This window comes from Dipodomys spectabilis, unplaced genomic scaffold (genome assembly GCF_019054845.1).
Source record: "Dipodomys spectabilis isolate Male_0828 unplaced genomic scaffold, ASM1905484v1 ptg000594l, whole genome shotgun sequence".
Taxonomy (NCBI): Eukaryota; Metazoa; Chordata; class Mammalia; order Rodentia; family Heteromyidae; genus Dipodomys; species Dipodomys spectabilis.
The window spans coordinates 1,483,700-1,502,976 of NW_024871271.1; the positions used below are offsets into that span (position 1 = coordinate 1,483,700).

Sequence of the window (19,277 nt, forward strand, 5' to 3'; positions counted from 1 at the left end):
AGTCTTCTGATGTGGGGCCGCGGCTGCCCAGGGCGGCCCCGGCTCTGGCCACAGAGGCCCTGCAGGAAGCCCCCGCGTGGAGGGCAGTGGAATGAACTGCAGCGTCCTTGGCGTCCACAGCAGCTGGAGCCATGGGGCCTAGTCCGGATGCCCTGTGCCACCAGCAGCCACCAGCCCTTCAGTGGCCCCCTGGGGAAGTGGCCTGCGGCGGGCTCCACTTCATTCCCCAAATCATGCACCAAAGTCTCCCAGCTCAGTCCCTCAGCTGTGACGGCCCGTGGACGCCAGCCGCCAGAGACCGGCACTGACCCCAAGGGGTGTCACGCCTTCAGTGAGGGCCAGGTAGCTGGGTACTAGGTCCATGTGACCCCGTGGAATATGGAGATTGCTGGCCACTGTGGGGTGGACAAGGGGCAAAGAAACCTGCTGCGGTCAAACCACATGCCAGCCCCAGTGAGTCTCTCACTGAGTAACTGAGCTTAGGCATGGAGGAGGGAGCACCAGCCCGGTGGTGGGGAGGAGGGAGAGTGGAGAGGATCAGGGAAGAAGGGGATCGCTGGCTTGCAGACAGGGACCTGTGACATCACCACATCTGACTTCATTCCTCCCAGCCAAAATGGGAATGCCAGCACTGCCCAGCCCAAAGAAAGCCCCAAGGGGGCACGCACACACGCACACACATGCACAAGTGCACACACAGGCACACACATGCATGCACACACATGTGGGAACACGCCCTGCCAGCCCAGGCCCAGGAGCAGCCCAGGGCCCCTGCAGGCACACTTGCTGATGCCGTGGGTTTGGTCCCAGAGCAGGGAGGCAGCGAGCAGAGGAGAGGCCAGCATCGGCCAGAGGAGACTTGTTCCAGAGGGAGACAGCACTGCGCCCCCCCCCCGCCCCCATGCAGCAGGGACTGGGGCTTCGGAGCCTCTGAACACTGCCAGGGCCACACCGCGCCCTCAGCCAGGGATGTCTGCCACGTGGGACTCCACTCAGCACCTCAAGAGGCTGCCCCTGCTCTGCCCGTGGAGACTTGGGAGGCGCCTGGGACTCTGGGAACCGGGACAGGCCCTGCGGGGAGAGTGCGGAGAGCCGGGCTGGCTCACACCCCTCCGGGAGCAGATGGCCCCCAGCACGGGGCTGATCCCCAGGGAGATGCCAGCCTCTGCTCCCAGATGCACAGATCTGAGCAGAGGGGGACTGAGGTGAGCCACAGGCTCAGAGGGGCCCCAGTCACAACAACCCTTCCCAGGAGTGGACCGGAGCACCCTGGGGCCACCCAGCCTGCAGCCTTGTGTCACCCCTCGCGAGGGGGCAAAGGTCACTGCACACCGGCGCTCTGAAGGGCAGCATGGGTGGGGGCAGCAGTGGACCCGGGTCCAGCTCAGATCTCCAACACGTGTGTGGTGGCCCTGGGCGGGAGGCTTCCCTAGGAATCCCAGGCCTGGCCCCAGGCTCCACCAGCCCCAGGCCCTTGGGCAGGCCTGGGACTCCTACAGCCCAGACTGGTGGGGGGAGGGAGGGGAAGGGGCCCGGGGAGGCCTCACCCCAGGCTACTGCCCCCCGAGGCCCGGCCCTCGGCTCCCCGGTGGTCTGTTGGGTGAGACCCCCCCCTTCTCTAGACCTGGCTGGGAGCTCTTGAGTTCATTACCGTCTACGCGTGATGTGATAAGCCCTCTGATGGCTGCATTAGGGGCAGGACGGCAGCTTATAAATTACAGGACATGTTCTCACGCGTCTGCCTCTCCGGGGCCTGCAAGAGAAGTTAATTATTTTTATGGGTCCAGGTAGGGCTCGGGCCATCAGAATGCCCAGCCTGGTCCAAGCCGCAAGGACGCTGCCCTGCGCCCGCTCCTTCTGGGGGCTGTGCTGGCTCGGGCGCCCTCCCCCACGGCCAGCCCTCCCCCCCCCTCCCGCAGAGGCCCAGGTTAATAGGGACCCTGGTTTCCTATTATCCCTGCCCCGAGCAGTGGGCCGGGCTCAGCCCTGAGTGGCCGCTGGGCCATCAGTAACCCTGAAGGATATTCAGCAATCTTTTTTTCCCCCAATTGCCCACCACAGCCTATATTACAAATACATAAATCATAATGTTTCAACAAAAGCAAAATTTAATTTTCTCCTTTCAGCCGTTATCTGGGCCGGGTGGTATATGGCAGGCTGCGCCCCGCTCATTTATTACACCGCTGAATGGATAATGGCAGGCCCGGGCGAGTGCGGGGCTTTGTTGGCCTCTCGCGCGGGCGGCCGCACAGCCCAATCTCCCCACATCTGAAATAGACACACCAGCCCTATTATTCCCTGCCAGAGCAGAATTAAATACTAGTGTGCGTGCGCGTGCGGGCGTGCGCGCGCCGGGCGGGGCCGCGCAGGGGTGGGGACCCTCCCCCGGCTCCGTAGGCCCATTTCACGGACGCGGGGCGCTGAGGCCCGGGGCCAGGCAGGGCCCAGGACCCCATGGCCAAGTTCCTGACCTGCGGGCTCGGTGGGGCCTGGGACGGCCTGATTGGGGGGCGGCCTGATTGGGGGGCTCACAAGCCCCAGAACAGCGTGATTGGGGGCAGTGGGGCCCGGACGGCGAGGTCAGGGCCGGGAGGCCCCGGACGGTGCCGCAGAGAGGCCTCAGGGCCTGTCTGGAGCTCAGGATGGAGTCCTCAGGCACTCATCACAGGGGTCCTCCCAGTCCCGCCTCTGACCCACCTTCCTCCCGCTTGGCTTCCCAGGATCCAGCTCCAGTGCTGGTCCGCCCGGGCCCCAGCCCCGCCCCGAGCCCCGCCCCGAGCCCCCCAGCCCCGCCCCGAGCCCCCCAGCCCCGCCCCGAGCCCGGCCTAGGCCCCACCCAGGCCCCGCCCCCAGCCCCACCCCAGGCCCCGCCCCAGCCCCGCCCCCGCCGGCGCCTCTACCCACCGCACCCTGCCCCAGGCCCCGCCCCCAGTCCCACCCCAGGCCCCGCCCCCAGGCCCGCCCCGAGCCCGGCCTAGGCCCCACCCCGAGCCCCCAAGCCCCGCCCCAGCCCCGCCCCTGCCCCCCAGCCTCGCCCCCAGCCCGGCCTAGGCCCCACCCCAGCCCCGCCCCGCCTCGCCCCAGCCCCGCCCCCGCAGGCGCCTCTACCCACCGCACCCTGCCCCAGGCCCCGCCCCCAGCCCCGCCCCGCCCCCGCCTCTACCCACCGCACCCTGCCCCAGGCCCCGCCCCCCCAGCCCCGCCCCAGCCCCGCCCCCGCCCCCCGCCTCTACCCACCGCACCCTGCCCCAGGCCCCGCCCCCAGTCCCGCCCCAGCCCCGCCCCGCCCCCGCCTCTACCCACCGCACCCTGCCCCAGGCCCCGCCCCCCAGCCCCGCCCCAGCCCCGCCCCCGCCGGCGCCTCTACCCACCGCACCCGCCCCGGACCCCTGCGGCCTCCTGACTGCCATCCCCGCGAGTCACAAGCAACACGGGCCGGACGCCGTCCGCGCAGCCCTGATCCTTCCTGGTGCCCAGGGGCCCCGACTCAGCGGTGGGCTCAGAGGCCCCGAAGGGGTCCTGGCTGCCGCCTGAGCCCAGCCTGGTCTCACCGCAGGAAAAGCTGCGGGCGCTGCGCTGCCCAGGCCGGGGCGCCGTGCGGGCTCCAGGCTCCAGACTCCAGGCTCCAGGCCGGGGCGCCGTGCGGGCTCCAGGCTCCAGGCTCCAGGCCGGGGCGCCGTGCGGGCTCCAGGCTCCAGGCCGGGGCGCCGTGCGGGCTCCAGGCTCCAGGCCCGGGCGCCGTGCGGGCTCCAGGCTCCAGGCTCCAGGCCGGGGCGCCGTGCGGGCTCCGGGCTCCAGGCGCCAGGCCGGGGCGCCGTGCGGGCTCCAGGCTCCAGGCCGGGGCGCCGTGCGGGCTCCAGGCGCCAGGCCGGGGCGCCGTGCGGGCTCCAGACTCCAGGCCGGGGCGCCGTGCGGGCTCCAGGCGCCAGGCCGGCGCGCCGTGCGGGCTCCAGGCTCCAGGCCGGGGCGCCGTGCGGGCTCCAGGCGCCAGGCCGGGGCGCCGTGCGGGCTCCAGGCTCCAGGCTCCAGGCCCGGGCGCCGTGCGGGCTCCAGGCTCCAGACTCCAGGCCGGGGCGCCGTGCGGGCTCCAGGCTCCAGGCCCGGGCGCCGTGCGGGCTCCAGGCTCCAGACTCCAGGCCGGGGCGCCGTGCGGGCTCCAGGCTCCAGGCCGGGGCGCCGTGCGGGCTCCAGGCTCCAGGCCCGGGCGCCGTGCGGGCTCCAGACTCCAGGCTCCAGGCCCGGGGCGCCGTGCGGGCTCCAGGCTCCAGGCCGGGGCGCCGTGCGGGCTCCAGGCGCCAGGCCGGGGCGCCGTGCGGGCTCCAGACTCCAGGCCGGGGCGCCGTGCGGGCTCCAGACTCCAGGCCGGGGCGCCGTGCGGGCTCCAGGCGCCAGGCCGGGGCGCCGTGCGGGCTCCAGGCGCCAGGCCGGGGCGCCGTGCGGGCTCCAGACTCCAGGCTCCAGGCCGGGGCGCCGTGCGGGCTCCGGGCTCCAGGCGCCAGGCCGGGGCGCCGTGCGGGCTCCAGGCGCCAGGCCGGGGCGCCGTGCGGGCTCCGGGCTCCAGGCTCCAGGCCCGGGCGCCGTGCGGGCTCCAGCACCACATGGGTGCGCACAGGCCCCGCCGCCGTCTGCGCTGGCCGCTCCCTGGCCCGGCTGCGTCTCTGGGCCGAGGCGCTGTGTGCGGCCCGGCTGCGTCTCTGGGCCGAGGCGCTGTGTGCGGCCCGGCTGCGTCTCTGGTCTCTGGGCCGAGGCGCTGTGTGCGGCCCGGCTGCGTCTCTGGTCTCTGGGCCGAGGCGCTGTGTGCGGCCCGGCTGCGTCTCTGGTCTCTGGGCCGAGGCGCTGTGTGCGGCCCGGCTGCGTCTCTGGTCTCTGGGCCGAGGCGCTGTGTGCGGCCCGGCTGCGTCTCTGGTCTCTGGGCCGAGGCGCTGTGTGCGGCCCGGCTGCGTCTCTGGTCTCTGGGCCGAGGCGCTGTGTGCGGCCCGGCTGGCTGGCCCGTTTACAGCCGGACTCAACCCCCTCCGGACAGGCAGGCAGGGCCGCCGGCGCGCAGCTCCGCCTTGGTCCGGCTCCCTCTCCTCGCACCACCGTGTGCCGGCCCCGCCAGGGCACAGACGAGCCTGCGCCCTCAGCCCGGGAGCACCGAGAGCACGGACAGACAGCCACGTGGGCCTGACCGAGGGAAGCGCAGCGCTGCTGCGGCCGTGAACGCAGCAGGAAGGCCGAGGGCCAGACCGTGGAGAGTGAACAGGGCGGAAGACGCGCAGTCCCAGAGAAAACGGACACGGGCCACTGGGGCACCGTCATGAGCACACCAAATCCAATGCGCTAACTAAAAGGCAATATCCTGATAGGACTAAAACGTTAAGGCCAATTACACGCCACAATGAGAGCACACCTTAAATGCAAAGCCACACACAAAGGTACAGCCGGGCTGAGACCGGTGGGGCACCGCATTAACACCGGCGAGGCAGGCTGAAAAAGAAAGAGGTCTGCCTCCCCAGGACACACAGGAAAGGAGCATTTCATCAAGAGAATCGAGAACACCGAACACTCACTCAGCTAAGAACAAAACCACAAAAGTCATAAACGAACACCTAAAAACTGGCAAGGAAACCCAAATCCATAACTGGAGATTTCACATCTCACATCCCTCTCTCCCTCTCCCTCCCTCCCTCTCTCTCTCTCTCTCTCTCTCCCTCTCCCTCTCCCTCCCTCTCTCTCTCTCTCTCTCTCTCTCTCTCTCTCTCTCTCGCTCTCTCTCTCTCTCTCTCTCTCTCTCTCTCTCTCTCAGGCAATGAGAATCCTGTGGGAGATGTTGGCCGATGTGACCACCAGCTGCTCTTTTCAAGTATGCAAGGAATACTTAGAAAGAAAGACACATTCTGGGCCATCAAATAATTCTCAAGGGGGGCGCTGGTGGCTCACGCCTGTCATCATAGCTACTCAGGAGGTCTAGAAAGTCAAGCATTGCAGTTCAAAGATAGCTTAGGCAGAAATGTCTCCAAGACTCTTTTTCCAAAATAACCAACAAAAAGCAGAGCTAGAAGCCTCATTTAAGTGACAGAGCACCAGATGAGCAATCCAAGTCAAAGAGATGAGAGGCTTTGAGTTTAAACCCCAATACTAAAAAAGTCCAAACACACAAAAATGTGCAAATCATATAGTAAGTAACACACATGGAACTAAACTAGAAATCAATGGCAGAAAGACACCTGGAAATTTCCTAAATATTTAACATGCCTCTAATAATGCCTGGGTCTCAGGAGGAAATTGAAAGGAAGCATTTTGAACTGAATGTAGGTGAAAATATAACATCAACAACTGTTGGATGAAAATAAGCATATACTACTTAGAGGGAAATGTAGAGCATTAAACACCTATGTGAGAAAAAAATAAACAAATGAGCCGAGCATGGCAGTGCGAAGCTATAATCTCAGCTCTCGGGTGAGGTTGGAGGTTCACGAGTTATAACCAGCTTGGGATACATAGCAAGACCGTATCGCAAAAACAAAACACAACAAAAATAAATGAGTAGGAAAAGTAAAATAAAACTCAAACAGAAAAAAACCAACAACAATAAACATCAGCGTGGAAATTAATCAACCAGAAATCAGGAAAACTGAGAAGACGGAAAGGCTGACAGTCCAGATCAGACAGGGGTCAACGCTGAAGGTCGCTGACGGCCAGTTTCAGGACTCGGGAGAGGTGGTTCAGTCCTCCAGACGCTGAGAGGATGAGGAGGGGAAGCTGCTGGCTTTTTACACCGACAAATCCAACAACTTAGACGAATGAGACAGAGACAGACAAGTTTCTCAGTGATACAAACTATCAAAACTCATTCAAGAAGAAATAAAAATAATGAACAGTTCGATAACTATTAATGATCGAATTTGTACTAGACACTTTCCCAAAGCCAACTGGCCTTCAAATTAAATCATTCCCAGTAGTTGTACAAAGTCAGAAGGTGAGAACAAACCATCTCGGTCATGGCCAACAGGCTTCTAAAGGAGCAGGCTGCAGGCTGGCGCCTGCCTGTAACCGGGCACAACGTGAGCACTGCGCTCCAAGACAGCCCGGGCAAGAAAGGCAGTGTGATTCCTTTCCATGTGAGTTGTGGGTGGAGGGGAGGTCGTGGGGCTTGAGCTCCAGGCCTGGCGCCGTCCCTGAGCTCTTCCAGCAAGGCTAGCACTTTACCACTTTGAGCCACAGCACCACTTCTGGTTTTCTAGTGGTTAATTGGAGATAAGAGTCTCATGGTTGGAGCTGGGAAGGTGACTCAGTGGTAGAGCGCTTGCCTTGCATGCATGAGGCCCTGAGTTCAACTCCTCAGCACCCCATAAGCAGAAAAAGCCAGAAGTGGTGCCGTGGCTCAAGTGGTAGAGCGCTCGCCTTGAGCTGAAGAACTGAGGGACCGCGCCCAGGCCCAGAGTTCAAGCCCACAACCAGAAAAAAAAAAGTGTATCATAGTCTTTCTTACCCAGGATGGCCTTGAACCATGATCCTAAGATCTCAGCCTCCTGAGTAGCTGGAATTATAGGTGTGAGCCACTGATGCCCAGTTCTGAGATTCTTATCTCCAATTAACCACTAAAAATCCAGAAGCGGCACTGTGGCTCAAGTGGCAGAGCGCTCACCTTGAACAAAAGAGCTCAGGGACAGCTCCCAGCCCTGAGTTCAAGCCCCAGGACCAAAAAGAAATCACAAGCCAGGTGCCAGTGGCTTGCATCTGTAATTCTAGCTACCAGGAGGCTGAGACCTGGAGGACTGAGGTTCAAAGCCAGCCCGGGTGGAAAAGTCTGTGAAATTCAATATTCAATTAACCAGCAAAAGTTCCAGGCTGGAAGTATGGCTCAAGTGGGAGAGTACCAGCTGTGAGCGTGAGAGCAATACTGTCGTGGCTTCGAGCCGAGCTACCAGTGCGGGAGAGTCACGTGTCACGATCAGGTGAAGCTCAAGGGAGGCAAAACTGATTCACCATTTAAAAGTCAATGGGACTCGCCAGCTAGCCGGCAAACACACATCCAACCATTGTTCTAGCAACAAACTTTCCGGCCAGGAGTGATGCTACATACCTACAATCCCAGCCACTCCGAAGGCAGACGTAGGAGGATCTCAGGTGAGGGACAACCTGTTTCCATGACGAAATAAAGACAAAAGGGTTTGGACGTGTCAAGCGGCAGAGCACCTGCTTAGCAGCCTGAAGCCCCGGGGCCCCCGGAATCCTTCCAGCCAGGGGAGGGTGGACGACTCTCGGTAATCCAGGGAGATTCTACTCCTGGGAAGGTTGCAGGACCCTTACCAAAAGAAAAAATAAAGTTAGAATTAAATTTTTCATTCCTAGAGAACTTCTTGTGGATCATGTAACAAAATAAAATTCTACGTGGAATAGTATGGAAGATCATACAGAAGAAACTGCAGAACACAGCGACAGCACAGGCCTGGGCACACGCGCTGCGGCGCCCTTCCCAGAAGGTGAGAGGCCGCGTTTCTGAAACAATCCTTCTGAGGCGCCGGCGCTTGGTAGACCCGCGCCTGGCCCTGTGACTGCAACCCTTCTGCGCGGTATTTTCACAATAAAAAAATAAAAAAGGAATCATAATCCGTCTGAAAAATAGGGCTAGAAGAGAACTTCCTCAACTTGGTAAAAGCACGTCTGAGAAACCTGCAGCTAACGCATGTTTAATGACAAAGACTATAAGCCTTCCCCTAAGATTAGAAAAAGGTGAAGATGTCTCTTCACCTTTCCGTTCAGTATTCTAGAGTATTATAGCCAGTTCATCAAAGCCGAAGTTATAAAGCACCAAAATTATAAAGGAAGAACTAAAGCTTTATTGGTAGCATAATACTATGCTACTAATTCCGTGGCCACGGTAACAATGGCTGCTCAGACAGGTGCATTCTACCCAGCAAAGTCTCCAGAACGGGTGAAAATGGGTGGCCCGACTGACACCGCAGCTTCAGCCGGGCCGGGGGCCGTGTCCCCTGAGCGTTGCTTCCAATCACACGGAGTTCTCATGGCTGTGACCGAGAACCCAAAACATCTTGAGGTGGTAAACATGGGTACCAGGTTCAGTTCCCAGAAACACACGCACACACGCATGCACAGGTGGACACGTGCCCAAACACATCCACACACAAGCAACACACAGGGAAATTCTTCAATTGAGAGAACTGACACCACACACACAAACCCTCTAAAACCAGGAGAGCTCATGCATGCCAGGAAGCCTCGCCAGCCCCCGGGAGTAAACGGGGCCGTGAGGAGCTGTGTCGGAAAGGACATTTTGCAAATGTTTCCATCCATAGTCTCCGGCCTTGGCCTTGGGGACTGCGGCGGGACGGAACGTGCTGCCGCTGGAGCGGGTGGCGAGACGGGAAGCAGAGAGAGGCAGGCCGGGCCCCGGTGAGCCCTTCAAGAGGGCGCTCCTGTGGGCCCTTCCTCCAGCCTGGCTGGGCTCCTGACGCCCCAGCCCGGGAGCAGCCCCTCCCGCCCCGCCCGAGCACTCAACACACCAGCCTGCGGACATTTCCTGTTCCAACCGGAACAGCCCACTCCCAGTCCGAGCGCTCGGCCCCCTCAGAACATAAAATGCATTTGTGCAGCTCTGAGGACCCCAGAAGTCGTGACCGCTCCGGTGTAATGCAAAAGCCTAAGCTCCACGCCCCTCGGACATTCTTGTAAATTAGAAAAGCAAGCTACATCCCTCTGATGTACAGCGGCCCAGAGTCAAGAGTTCGAAAAGGAAGAGCAAGGAGAGACCACAGCAAAGCCAGACCAAAGCCGGAGAGCCGCTCGCGAACCCCGCCAGCAGTGCACGCCCTGAGGCTCCTGGCGGTGGGGTGGTGCGCCCGAGGGCCTGGGCAGCTCACCCACGGCCTGGCTGCCCCCGGCCTCGGGCCCTCTCCTGGGCTGACCCATCTGGTGCGTGGCCCTGCTGGTGGCAGACGGCCCGTGTTCCTGGCATCCACAGGTCCAGGCAAGCTGGGTTCACCGCCCACATTAGCATGACTCCGGGGGCCGCCGCCAGGACTCCTGACCCCAGACCTGCCTCTGAAAGGCTGGGGGAGCCTCCATCACCCCACAACCTTGCACTCTGCATCACGGGAGGACACCAGCGTCTTCCCCAGCCCAGGCCGAGGTCAGCCAGCTCTGTGCTGCTGGCGCAGCTCCTCACAGTGGAGGAGTCTCTGGAACCTTCCAGGCACCCCTAGTGAACACGGAGCCTTGGATCCGCTCCCTGCTCAAAGGCCAGTCTTGCGAGAGTTTACCCTTCCATGCCCCGAGCTACGATGGATGGGGTCTGTCCCAGGCCGGAGGTGCCTTCAAGGCCTCTTGCCGTTACTGCAGTGTAAACTGGCATGGCTTTAAAAAGAAGAGCACTGATCTCTTCAGAAACTGCCTTCCGCAGCTCTAACGTGATTCAGGCTTTTCGGACCAAATGCAAGATTCCCAAACCTTCCCATCTGCTGCCGCTTTTCACGGTTAACCTGCCAGCAGGGACCGCGCCGGAGCATGGGACGGCCTTGAAAGTTCCTCTCAGGCCGTCTTGAAATCTCAGCTCACCGCAAAGTCTCAGTGTGTGCCAGGCGTGGGGTGGGGTGGGGGGTTATTGCTGTGTGTGGGGATGGGATGGGGGGGTTATTGCTGTGCGTGGGCGTGGGGATGGGATGGGGGGGTTATTGCTGTGTGTGCCGGGTGTGGGGGGGTTATTGCTGTGTGTTCCGGGCGTGGGGATAGGATGGGGGGGGTTATTGCTGTGCGTGGGCGTGGGGATGGGATGGGGGGGGTTATTGCTGTGCGTGGGCGTGGGGATGGGATGGGGGGGTTATTGCTGTGCGTGGGGATGGGGTGGGGGGGTTATTGCTGTGTGTGCCGGGCGTGGGATTGCTGTGTGTGCCCTGTGAGCACCCTGTCTCTGCTGGCCTCCGAGAGCAGAGGAGAAGGCTCCCGAGAGCCTTCCTGTGGGCACACAGGCGCCCACCATGGGGGAGCACCACCCCGCCTGGGGAGCACCCACGTGAGGGAGCACCACCCCGCCTGGGGGAGCACCCACGTGGGGAGCACCACCCCGCCTGGGGGAGCACCCACGTGGGGAGCACCACCCCGCCTGGGGGAGCACTACCCCGCCTGGGGGAGCACCACCCCACGTGGGGAGCACCACCCCGCCTGGGGGAGCACCACCCCGCCTGGGGAGCACCCACGTGAGGGAGCACCACCCCGCCTGGGGGAGCACCACCCCGCCTGAGGAGCACCCACGTGAGGGAGCACCACCCCGCCTGGGGAGCACCACCCCGCCTGGGGGAGCACCACCCCGCCTGGGGAGCACCCACGTGAGGGAGCACCACCCCGCCTGGGGGAGCACCACCCCGCCTGGGGAGCACCCACGTGAGGGAGCACCACCCCGCCTGGGGAGCACCACCCCACCTGGGGGAGCACCATCCCACGTGGGGAGCATCACCCCGCCTGGGGGAGCACCACCCCGCCTGGGGGAGAATCACCCCATCTGGGGGAGCACCATCCCACGTGAGGGAGCACCACCCCGCCTGGGGGAGCACCATCCCACGTGAGGGAGCACCACCCCGCCTGGGGGAGCACCACCCCGCCTGGGGAGCACCCACGTGAGGGAGCACCACCCCGCCTGGGGGAGCACCACCCTGCCTGGGGGAGCACCATCCCACGTGAGGGAGCACCACCCCACCTGGGGGAGCACCACCCTGCCTGGGGGAGCACCATCCCACGTGAGGGAGCACCACCCCGCCTGGGGGAGCACCACCCCGCCTGGGGAGCACCACCCCGCCTGGGGAGCACCCACGTGGGGAGCACCGCCCCGCCTGGGGGAGCACCACCCCACCTGGGGGAGAATCACCCCGTCTGGGGGAGCACCATCCCACGTGGGGGAGCACCACCCCGCCTGGGGGAGCACCGCCCCGCCTGGGGAGCACCGCCCCGCCTGGGGGAGCACCACCCCGCCTGGGGGAGCACCACCCTGCGGGACACAAGCTGAGTGCGCCCGAGATGTCTCCTTCCCTCCTAGACACGTGGGGGGGGGCAGGCCCCCAGCACCTGAGCTCACGTCACCCCAAATACCTCAGCCGACGTGATGGTAGGGCTCGCTGTGGGGCAGCCACGGGCGCAGTCTGCCAGGGCCACTCGGGTGCCCAGGCCGGCCAGCGGTCCGGGCAGAGCTGGGCCTGGCGCCGATGGCCGGCAGGAAACAAAGGCCGCAGGAGGCTGGTGGGGGAGGGGCGCAAAGCGCCAGGGAAGCCACGCGCCACCCGCACTTCTAATTTGTGACTAATTTGTGCACAATGAGGTTGCAATTTTCTAATTGTGATTGCCATTTTAATTTTACTCATGGCTGTGCAACCAACAATGTATAGTCTAGTAATTAAAATTAATTGTACCTTCACCTGCGTGTTTCTAGTGGCTGCTAAATTCAGTCTGTAAGCTCAATGACTTTGTTCCCTGGAAGATGCCAAGTTCCTTTTCCCACTCTGCCTTGCTCTCAAAGAGGGCCTCACCCCGCCCCCCGGCCCGGGGCGTGTGTGCCGGCCCTCAGGGCCCCCGCAGACACGTTCATTACTTCACCAGCCAGTTACTAGGTTCCCAGATTGTCCTCGAGAGTTCGTCGATAATCTTGGAACTCACCAACGGGCTTTCTCCGTCCAATCAAGCCTGTGACTGGCGCGTGTGTTCCTGCGGCCGCCACGCCGCCAGCCCAGCGTCCCGGAGGTCTTCGGAGCAGAGGTGGAGGTCGCGCAAGCACTACCCCAAAGCCCGGGAGCCGAGGCCTTAGCCTTGGGCACAAACACAGAGCCCGCCGAGGGGTCCCTGGGGAAGGCCCCTCCACCGCAGGGCCAGGGGGATTTGGGGGCCATTGGGGGGCCGCGGGCACTCTGGGACTCCATGCCAGCCATAACAGGCCAGATCCACCGTTCCCCTAGGGGAGCAAGAGGTAAGGAGGCTGGGGCTGTGACCCAGCCAGGGCAGAGAGTCCCGCTGGGCCAGGCCCGGGGTGGACAGGGTGCTGGTGGGGCGGTGTGGAGGCGGGCCGGGGGGCTGGCTCTGAGGTGCTCGGGCTCCTCCACGGAGTGGATACCCTCCAGTCCCCGTGAGCCTCTCCAGAGCTCGGGCAGCACCTGGGTCAGGCTGCGGGAACCTTTGGGAGCACCCAGCCGCCTGGGATGGTGCTGGCCCACAAAGATAAAATGTCTGGTGTTCTGAACCACCCCACGAGGGCGTCCACAGGCGCCACGCAGCCGGTCACAGGTCCCACGCAGCTGGCCTACAGGCCCCCACGCGGCCGGTCGCAGGCCCCCCCCACGCGGCCGGTTGCAGGCCCCCCCCACGCGGCTGGCCCACAGGCCCCCACGCGGCCGGTCGCAGGCCCCCACGCGGCCGGTCGCAGGCCCCCACGCGGCCGGTCGCAGGCCCCACGCGGGCGTCCACGTCGGGCCGTGGGCTGGCTGGTGAAGATGCTGAGGCAGAGGCCGCAGGAGAGGCAGGGGAGGAAGGCGGTGCCGTGGGAGGCGATCGCACTGAGCAGGCTCTGAGCCTGCCTGAGTGGAAGGCTTCCACGGAATGAGCAGGGAGACCCCATTTTGCTGTAGCCTCTTCTCCGAGTCCGCCTCTAAGACAGCCCGGGAGACCCACTGATGTGCCTTCCTTCTCACTGCGAGAGCCGGGCTCTTGGTTACCCCAGGACGGCCTCCGCACCTCCCTGGGGAGCCTGAGGGAGATCTGCCTGTCCACTTGTCCATCCATCCATCCCCTCTCTCGCCAACCCACGCACCCATCCATCCATCCATCCATGCATCTGCCTACCAGCCACCCCACGCCCACCAGAACCTGCACACCCACGCATCCATGCAGATGCCCATGCAGCTATCCACCGCATCCATGCAGATGCCCATGCAGCTATCCACTGCATCCATGCAGATGCCCATCCAGCTATCCACCACATCCATGCAGATGACCATCCAGCTATCCACTGCATCCATGCAGATGCCCATGCAGCTATCCACCGCATCCATGCAGATGACCATGCAGCTATCCACCGCATCCATGCAGATGTCCATGAAGCTATCCACCGCATCCATGCAGATGCCCATGCAGCTATCCACTGCATCCATGCAGATGGCCATCCAGCTATCCACCGCATCCATGCAGATGCCCATCCAGCTATCCACACACATCCATGCAGATGCCCATGCAGCTATCCACCGCATCCGTGCAGATGACCATCCAGCTATCCACACGCATCCATGCAGATGCTCATCCAGCTATCCACCGCATCCATGCAGATGCCCATGCAGCTACCCACCGCATCCATGCAGATGCTCATCCAGCTATCCACCCGCATCCATGCAGATGACCATGCAGCTATCCACCCGCATCTGTCTGTCACTCATCTCGACATGTATCCACCACCCATCTGTCATCCACCTCTCCACCACCCAACTCTCCATTCATCCATTCATGCTTACCCTTCATCCATCATCCACCATCCATACATCTCCATCTGCTCTTCCTTCTACAAAGCCATTTCCCACCCATCCATGCACCCATCCATCCTTCCACTCAGAAACTCAGCCACCCATCTGCCCTGCGTCCATCCACCATCCATACACCTAGTCACAGAAAGCACACGCTGGGTGCTGTCACAGGAGCGGCCTGAGCCCAAACAGGGAGCAGGGTGGGCAGGTTCCCGGCACCCTCATGCCTCCACGTCCTCAGGCAAGGTTGTCAGGTGAGAAAGGAAGTAAGAAAATTAGTTCCTAAAAGGTAAACTGTCTTGCCAACACGCTTTGAGGTGTTCCAACACGCTGAGAGGGTGCTGACAACACGCTGAGAGGTGTTATCAACACGCTGTGAGGGTGTTCCAACGCCCTGTGAGGGTGTTTGTTATCAACACGCTGTGAGGGTATTGCCAACACGCTGTGAGGGTATTGCCAACACGCTGTGAGGTGTTCCAACACGCTGTGAGGTGTTCCAACACGCTGTGAGGTGTTCCAACACGCTGAGAGGGTGCTGCCAACACGCTGTGAGGTGTTATCAACACGCTGTGAGGTGTTCCAACACGCTGTGAGGGTGTTTGTTATCAACACGCTGTGAGGGTGTTTGTTATCAACACGCTGTGAGGGTGTTTGTTATCAACACGCTGTGAGGGTGTTTGTTATCAACACGCTGTGAGGGTGTTTGTTATCAACACGCTGTGAGGGTGTTGTGCAAGGACAGGTTCTCACCAGAGGGCGACGCTAGAACAACAGTCCGAGGAGAGGAGAGAGGTGGGAGGGGCTGGTGTGGAGAAGCCGCCGGGAGCCGGGTGACCAGAGGGTGCCGTGGGTGCCAGTCCTGAGCCTAATCTCCAGCCATTGGGCGATGCCTTTGGAGGCGGGACCTTGGGGAGTTGCTCGGGGTTACCTGAGGTCAGGAGGGTGGCTGTGTGGCTTTCTGGGGGGACAGGCCTGAGTTGGCGGCTTGCTCTACCTCACCCTGGGCTGCCCATCTCCAGGTGACCAGGCAGCCCGGCCTCCACCCATGTCCAGGTGACCCCAGGGGCCGTCTGGCAGGTGGCGCCATGGACCTAGGATTTGCCTGCTCTGCTCTGGTGTCCCCTGCCTCCAGCCCCGGGGCCTCGTGTGTCTGAAGAGCAGGGGAAGCCCCCCCACAGCTTGGTGAGCCGGGGCTGCCTCCCCTCCCCCTCTGTCCTGTCTGAGCCCCAGACGGCTTCTCCCGCGGGCTCAAGTGTGCACTGCTCAGGCCTGTGCGCCGTGACCCGCCGTGACCCTGGCCATGACCCCTGTGCCCTCTCTTCCCTGGACCACCGCGGGGTCCTGGGGTCCCATGCACTGGCCTCCACCCCACGCCGGGCCTCCACCCCACGCGTGGCCTCCACCGCACGCAGGGCCTCCACCCCACGCGGGGCCTCCACACCGCACACCGGCCTCCACACCACGCGGGGCCTCCACCCCATGCGGGGCCTCCACCACACGAGGGGCCTCCACCCCACGCAGGGCCTCCACCGCACGCAGGGCCTCCACCGCACGCGGGGCCTCCACCCCACGCAGGCCCTCCACAGCACGCAGGGCCTCCACCGCACGCGGGGCCTCCACCCCACGCAGGCCCTCCACAGCACGCAGGGCCTCCACCCCACACACCGACCTCCACCGCACGCGGGGCCTCCACCGCACGCGGGGCCTCCACCGCACACGGGGCCTCCACCCCACGCGGGGCCTCCACCCCACACACCGACCTCCACCGCACGCGGGGCCTCCACCGCACGCGGGGCCTCCACCGCACACGGGGCCTCCACCGCACGCGGGGCCTCCACCCCACGCGGGGCCTCCACCCCACACACCGACCTCCACCGCACACACCGACCTCCACCGCACGCGGGGCCTCCACCGCACGCGGGGCCTCCACCGCACGCGGGGCCTCCACCGCACGTGGGGCCTCCACCCCACGTGGGGCCTCCACCGCACGCGGGCCCTCCACAGCACACGGGGCCTCCACCCCACACACCGACCTCCACACCACGCGGGGCCTCCACCGCACACGGGGCCTCCACCCCACGCGGGGCCTCCACCCCACACACCGACCTCCACCGCACGCGGGGCCTCCAACGCACGCAGGCCCTCCACCACACACGGGGCCTCCACAGCACACACGGCCTCCGAGGAAGGGCCGTGTTCTTCACAGCTTGGACGATGTGGCCACTTCCGCCCACGGTCCTCCTGGCCCAGCCCTGCCCGTCCGAGCGCCCTGCCCGTCCCTGTCCTGTGCGCAGCCTGGGCGACTCAGACGGCGGCTCCCGGATGAGTGTGCGCCTCTAGCACTGGGACTCCGGGACTAGCGGCCCACACGCCGCGTGTTCACTATTCTTACTAGCCGAGGACAGAGTGCACCCTGGATTTCAGGCCCTGTTGGAGACAAACACAGTGTCAGAGAGGATGGTGTGCTCCAGAGCAGTGGGGGCAGGGCGGGGAGGGGGAGAAGGGAGGGAGGGCTCCCGCAGGCCCCGAAGGGAGCAGGCACAAGCTGGCCAGGCCTTCTGAGCGGGGTGCACAGGGGGCCTCTGTGGCTGGCAAGAGACCAGGACGCGGTGTGGCATGGGGGGGGATGAGGGGGGCAGGCGGGAGGGCCCCAGGGGTCCCAGCTGGGGGAGGCCCAGGCCCAGGGGAGCGGGGAGCAGCAGCTCAGGACCTGAGCACAGGGCACCCCAGGGCTGGACTGAGTGGAATCCACGCTGGGGCCGAGGCCTTGGCATGAGGGACGGGCCCTAGCCAGGGGCCGCTTCTGCTCTCCCCCAGGACCCGCGCCCACCCGGGCTGGGGCGCACTCACACACAGGCCGCGCTGAGCCGGGCGAGAGGCCACCAACGTGTGTCAGGTGATAGCAGGCTGGACGCCACCGCCGCCGGCACATTAATCTTCCCCAAATTAAAATCTGCAGCTCGGCGTTTAAGATTGAGGCCACCGCGGTTCAGCGCCGTGTGACCGCCAATTTTGATAAAAGTGTTTTAAGAGCGGGGAGATGGAGATAAATTGCCTGCCGCTGCGCGTACTGCCGGCGAGCACCATGGCAGATGTGGACGCCGGGTCATCCTGCCCGAGGCCGGGGTCACCATGACCGTGAACCTGGGTCACCATGACCATGAACCTGGGTCACCATGACCATGAACCTGGGTCACCATGACCGTGAACCTGGGAACCTGGGTCACCATGACCATGAACCTGGGTCACCATGACCAAGGGCCATGGTCACCATGACCACGAACCTGGGTCACCATGACCATGAACCTGGGTCACCATGACCATGAACCTGGGTCACCATGACCAAGGGCCAGGGTCACCATGACCATGAACCTGGGTCACCATGACCATGAACCTGGGTCACCATGACCACGAATCTGGGTCACCATGACCACAAACCCGGGTCACCATGACCGCGAACCCGGGTCACCATGACCATGAACCTGGATCACCATGACCATGAACCTGGATCACCATGACCATGAACCTGGGTCACCATGACCACGAATCTGGGTCACCATGACCGTGAACCCGGGTCACCATGACCGCGAACCCAGGTCACCATGACCATGAACCCGGGTCACCATGACCATGAATCTGGATCACCATGACCACGAACCTGGGTCACCATGACCACGAACCCGGGTCACCATGACCACGAACCCGGGTCACCATGACCACGAACCTGGGTCACCATGACCATGAACCTGGGTCACCATGACCATGAATCTGGATCACCATGACCACGAACCTGGGTCACCATGACCACGAACCTGGGTCACCATGACCGTGAACCCGGGTCACCATGACCACGAACCTGGGTCACCATGACCGTGAACCTGGATCACCATGACCGAGGGCCAAGGTCACCATGACCGTGAACCTGTGGACGCTGGGCCGCCCCTCCTGTGGACGCTGGGCCACCCCTCCTGTGGACGCTGGACCGCCCCTCCTGTGGACGCTGGGTCATCCCACCGGTACACCTGAGCCACCCCCTCTGGGTAGGGCTTCCTGCGGTGATGCCCAGGGACCCTCCATCAGCCTGGCAGGTGGACAGACCCCCACCCAGTGCCACACACAGTGAACCTGGGCTGGGGCCTAGAGGACCAGCTGCTGGCCAGCGTGTGGCCACACTGCGGGAGTGATCTGTGGGCTCTGCCCCATCCCCAGGGCACAGGAGGGCACTGGTGGACACGGGCAGGCCCTGGCGGCAGCTCTGGTAGACCCCTCCCAGAACAAGTCTTTCTGGGTTCCCCTGTGGGGGGTTGTCCTGGACCCCTGGGGGGATCAGGCACCTGGTCCCCAAAAGAGGCAGCGAGGCCTTCGCTGTGGGCCCAGGAGTCCCGACAACACACTGCAGACCCCAAGACAGCTAAGCCAGCCCCAGATAGAGGGCAGGTGAGAGGGGTCATCAACTGGGCCAGATGCCCGGGGGCGCAGCATGGCCTTGCTAGGGACCTCAGCCTGCAGCCCCGCCCCACCCAGAGGACCCCAAACGAGCACCCCTCCTTCCCGGTACCCGCCTCAGCTCCTCACCACACTTCTGGTTGCTCCTTGCCAGGCTTTCCTCACACCGGGACCCCCCTGCCACTCCCCGATATTTATACTGCACCCCATGGTCCCCACTCCCCCATCTTGTGTTTGGGCTGTGGTGCAGCCCTCCCCAGAGCAAGCCTGCAGCTCCCCAATGGAAGGAGAGAGTGGGGAGACACGGGGGCCCTGCAGGTGCCAGCCCTGGGGCCGGAG

General features: G+C 63.5%; 1 protein-coding gene across 1 annotated transcript; it reads right to left on the bottom strand.

The window, feature by feature from the left end:
- Positions 1-261: 261 nt before the first annotated feature.
- Positions 262-5,301, bottom strand: LOC122100674 (translation initiation factor IF-2-like). The gene is made up of 2 exons (XM_042671009.1): positions 3,372-5,301; positions 262-395 (listed from the first exon to the last, which is right to left on the bottom strand). Exons 1-2 carry the CDS (start codon positions 5,299-5,301, stop codon positions 262-264), a joined length of 2,064 nt encoding a protein of 687 aa, XP_042526943.1.
- Positions 5,302-19,277: the final 13,976 nt, after the last annotated feature.

Coding starts and splice junctions, on each gene's coding strand:
- LOC122100674 (XM_042671009.1), bottom strand. CDS start 5,301: ATGACGGTGCCCCAGTGGCCCGTGTCCGTTTTCTCTGGGACTGCGCGT. Junction 396..3,371: donor AGGGGTCCGGGGCGGGTGCG/GTGGGTAGAGGC, acceptor TCCACCCCACAG/TGGCCAGCAATCTCCATATT.